The sequence below is a fragment of the Nansenia antarctica genome (genome assembly GCF_963989245.1).
Source record: "Nansenia antarctica genome assembly, contig: SCAFFOLD_655, whole genome shotgun sequence".
In the NCBI taxonomy this organism is placed as follows: Eukaryota; Metazoa; Chordata; class Actinopteri; order Argentiniformes; family Microstomatidae; genus Nansenia; species Nansenia antarctica.
In genome coordinates this window covers 13,923-17,500 of record NW_027663267.1, presented here as the reverse complement: position 1 = coordinate 17,500, position 3,578 = coordinate 13,923, and the positions used below count along the sequence as shown (strand labels likewise).

At 54.4% G+C, this 3,578-nt stretch overlaps 1 protein-coding gene across 1 annotated transcript in view; it reads left to right on the top strand.

Moving 5' to 3' along the window:
- Positions 1 to 2,505, top strand: part of LOC308175176 (E3 ubiquitin-protein ligase Jade-2-like) — a gene marked incomplete at both ends in the record, with an annotated part of 4,828 nt that extends 2,323 nt beyond the window's left edge. The window contains one exon of the mRNA XM_080550889.1: positions 1,804 to 2,505. Within this exon, the coding sequence (XP_080407015.1) occupies positions 1,804 to 2,505 (702 nt within the window). The remainder of the gene's footprint in view (positions 1 to 1,803) is intronic.
- Positions 2,506 to 3,578: the final 1,073 nt, after the last annotated feature.

Here is a 3,578-nt window from a genome sequence, read left to right as displayed (position 1 = left end):
TGATGTTTAGACGACACTGTTCCCACCCCATTACCTGCCTGTGAAACGTGTGAACGGCATTTTCTTTGTTAGTTGATTTTTATTTATTTTTTGTGTGTTCTTTTTTACTGAGTGGGGCAGTCCCACTCATATTTTTCTTTTTATTGACAGGTACAGTAGAGATTATGACAGGAAGGATGGGTGAGAGAGAGAGAAGGGAAGACATGCAGGATATGTCCACGGCCGGAATCGAACCGGGAACCCTGCGTTTAGGTGTTCAACGCTTTACCTGTTACACCACCAAGCGCCACCCTGTTAGTTGATTTGAGGTGTACCAACACTCAAACATGCAAATATTTTTTCTCAGATTTCAATGTATGACGCTTCATGTGTCATTGTTTGTCATTTGAAAGCGAACAATCTGCCCTTTCATAATCTGTCAAAAAACTGAACAAAAATGACCTCCCCCTACTTGTAGCCTTTTCCACCAGACCCTGTCACATATTAGAATGATGAATTCAGTATCATTTACTGTAAGTCACAATCAAATAAAACACAATTTAAAAAAAGCTTTTTTTATCTCTGTGACTACCAACGGCCCCCTGGTCCTAGCATAGATTCTTGATCTTATGATGACTGATAATAATAATAATAATAATAATAACTTTTATTTGTATAGCGCTTTTCCTGCAAACGTTGCAGCTCAAAGTGCTTTAATCATTATATTATCATAATTTAATTATTTATTCATTTAAAGGCAATATTAAAAAGATGGGTTATTAAAAAGATGGGTTAATGATGGGCAGATAACTCACTTACTTTGGATCAAGGTCCTAACAGTGGAAATGGGTAGTTTCAAACGTTGTGAGACTTTTTCACCGCCTTCTCCTTGACGGTGGTAGTGAACTACCTTGATTCCGACATCCCTGGACAACTGTTTAGACTGAGGAGGAACAACATGGTTTTTACCACCAGACACAACAGCCACCGCAGTCGGATACTTTAGAAGGCATTTTTGCAAGTTGCTTTGGATCAAAGCCAGAAATGGAAATGTGACAACATTGGAGGGTCTTACACGCCTCTGTTCCCCCCCCTGCCTGGTGCAGCCAGACATCCTCCCACCTCAGGACTCGCCTGGGGCGACGGCGCTCAGGATGTTTGTGTTCGGCGCGGTTCACAATCCAAATACGTGGGGGGGGGGGGGGGAACCGTGTTTGTTTAGCCGCCGTTGCCCTGGGGACAGGCTTTCCTGGGGCACCTGCCTGTCTGTCTGGCTGTCTGTCCGTCTGTCTGGCTGCCTGGCTGCTTGGCTAGCTGCCGGAGGAAGACAGTTATGATAGACAGTTGTTGTTTTTAGATGTTCCTATCTGTGTTTTGTTAGCGCCGCGGTGAGAGGAAGCGTGACGTCGCGGTGTCGCTGTTGCCAGGGAGACCGTTAACACGTGTGTAACAGTGTGTGTGAAGCGTGCAACAACAACAAACAGAGACAGCTTCCCCTGCAGATTTGTTTTTATGGGTTTGTGTTTAACGACTTAACGGATTGTGCTGACACTCATATTTAACACAAACGTTCTTTTTTTCTCTACCCCCCCCCCACCCCCCCCTCCTCACTCTACCCTACCTCCCCTGCCCTCCCGTCCTCTCTGTCTGTCACTCTCTCCCCCCCCCCGTTCTCTTTCCCTTCCCTTTCTCACTCTCTTTTGTCCTGTCCTTTACCTCACACCCCTCTCTCTCTCTCTCTCTCTCTCTCTTTCTCTCTCTCTCTCTCTGGTTCTCTGTGGGTCTCTCTCTCTCTTTCTCCCTCTCTTTCCCTCCCCCCCACAGTGCTCCATGCCCTCCTGTATAGTGGCCTTCCACGTGACCTGCGCCTTCGACCACGGCCTGGAGATGCGCACCATCCTGGCGGAGAACGACGAGGTCCGCTTCAAGTCCTACTGCCTGGAGCACAGCAGCCTCAGCAGCAGTGGTCTGGTCCCCAACGCCTCCGTCATCAACACCGCCAACGGCACCGGTACCACCGGCACCACCGCAGCCAAACCAGGCTGGGTCGGAGCCGCCGCCGCCGGTGACCACCGGGGGGCGCACGGATCCGGACCGGTACTGGGCCCGGTACCACCGGGAACGGACCGCGAGGCGGCCGAGCGGTTGGTACCGATACCGGTCGTCGTCCTCCCGCCTCCTCCTCCGCCGACGGCGCCGGCGCTGTCAGCGTTGGCGCTGTCCGAGCGCCTGGACCGCGACCAGCTGGAGCGGGAGAAGGCGGGCCACCGGAAGCAGAAGCTCCAGGAGCTGGAAGACGAGTTCTACCGCCTGGTGGACCCCAAGGACGTGGCGGAGGGCCTGGGCCTGCCGGACGCCCACGTGGACTTCCTGTACCAGTTCTGGAAGATGCGGAGGAAGTCGAATTTCAACCGGCCGCTGGTGGCGCTGAAGAGGGACGAGGTGGACGACCTGGCCCAGCAGGAGCAGGACGTCCTGTACCGCCGCCTGAAGCTGTTCACACACCTGAGGCAGGACCTGGAGAGGGTGAGTCAGGGGGGGGAGGGGGGGAGGGTGAGTCAGGGGGGGGAGGGAGGAGAGGGGAGGGGGGAGGGGGGGGAGGGAGGAGAGGGGAGGGGAGAGGGGGGAGGGGAGAGGGGGGGGGGGACCTGGAGAGGGGGGGGGAGGGGGGAGGGGGAGGAGGGGAGGGGAGAGGGGAGAGGGGGGGGGAGGGAGGGAGGGGGAGGACCTGGAGAGGGGGGGGGAGGGGGAGGAGGGAGGACCTGGAGAGCGGGGGGGAGGGAGGGGGAGGACCTGGAGAGGGGGGGGGAGGGGGAGGAGGGAGGACCTGGAGAGCGGGGGGGAGGGAGGGGGAGGACCTGGAGAGGGGGGGGGAGGGGGAGGAGGGAGGACCTGGAGAGGGGGAGTAGAGGGGAGTGGGGGTTGTATGTTTTCCAGATGAGATTGTTTTCGTGGGGGGGTGGATTGGGGGTGTTGGTTTGGGTGCGGGTTGGGGATGTGGGCTGGGTTGGGGGTGTGGGGGTGTGGGTGTGGGTTGGGGATGTGTGTGGGGGTGGGCGGCGTGTGTGTGTGTGTGTGTGCTCAATCCAGTGAGCGTCTCATCCCCTATGCTACGCTACAGGCTAGTCACTCTCCTCTCCCGGGGGAACCTTGTAAAGCATGGTTTGTTTGTGTGTGTGTGTGTGTGTGTGTGTGTGTGTGTGTGTGTGTGTGTGTGTGAGCGTGTGTGTGTGTGTGTGTGTGTGTGTGTGTGGAAGAGGAAGTGGAGGGAAGGAGGGATGACTGTTTTGACAGGTTATTTATTTGACAAATTACAGTGTTTACAAAAGGTTCTGTCATCACTTCCACAGCGTCTTCAGCCACACAGACGTGGCGCTGGACAAACTCTGTTAAGGCCTTTATTATATATGGCCAGTTATGACTGTTTTATGACCATATTGACAAATACCGTTGCTGTTTTCAAAAAACACGGCTTACGGTATAACCGTATAACTGCCCAACCGTAGTGTGTGTGTGTGTGTGTGTGTGTGTGTGTGAGTGTGTGTGTGTGTGTGTGTGTGTGTGTGTGTGTGTGAGTGAGTGAGTGTGTGAGTGAGTGT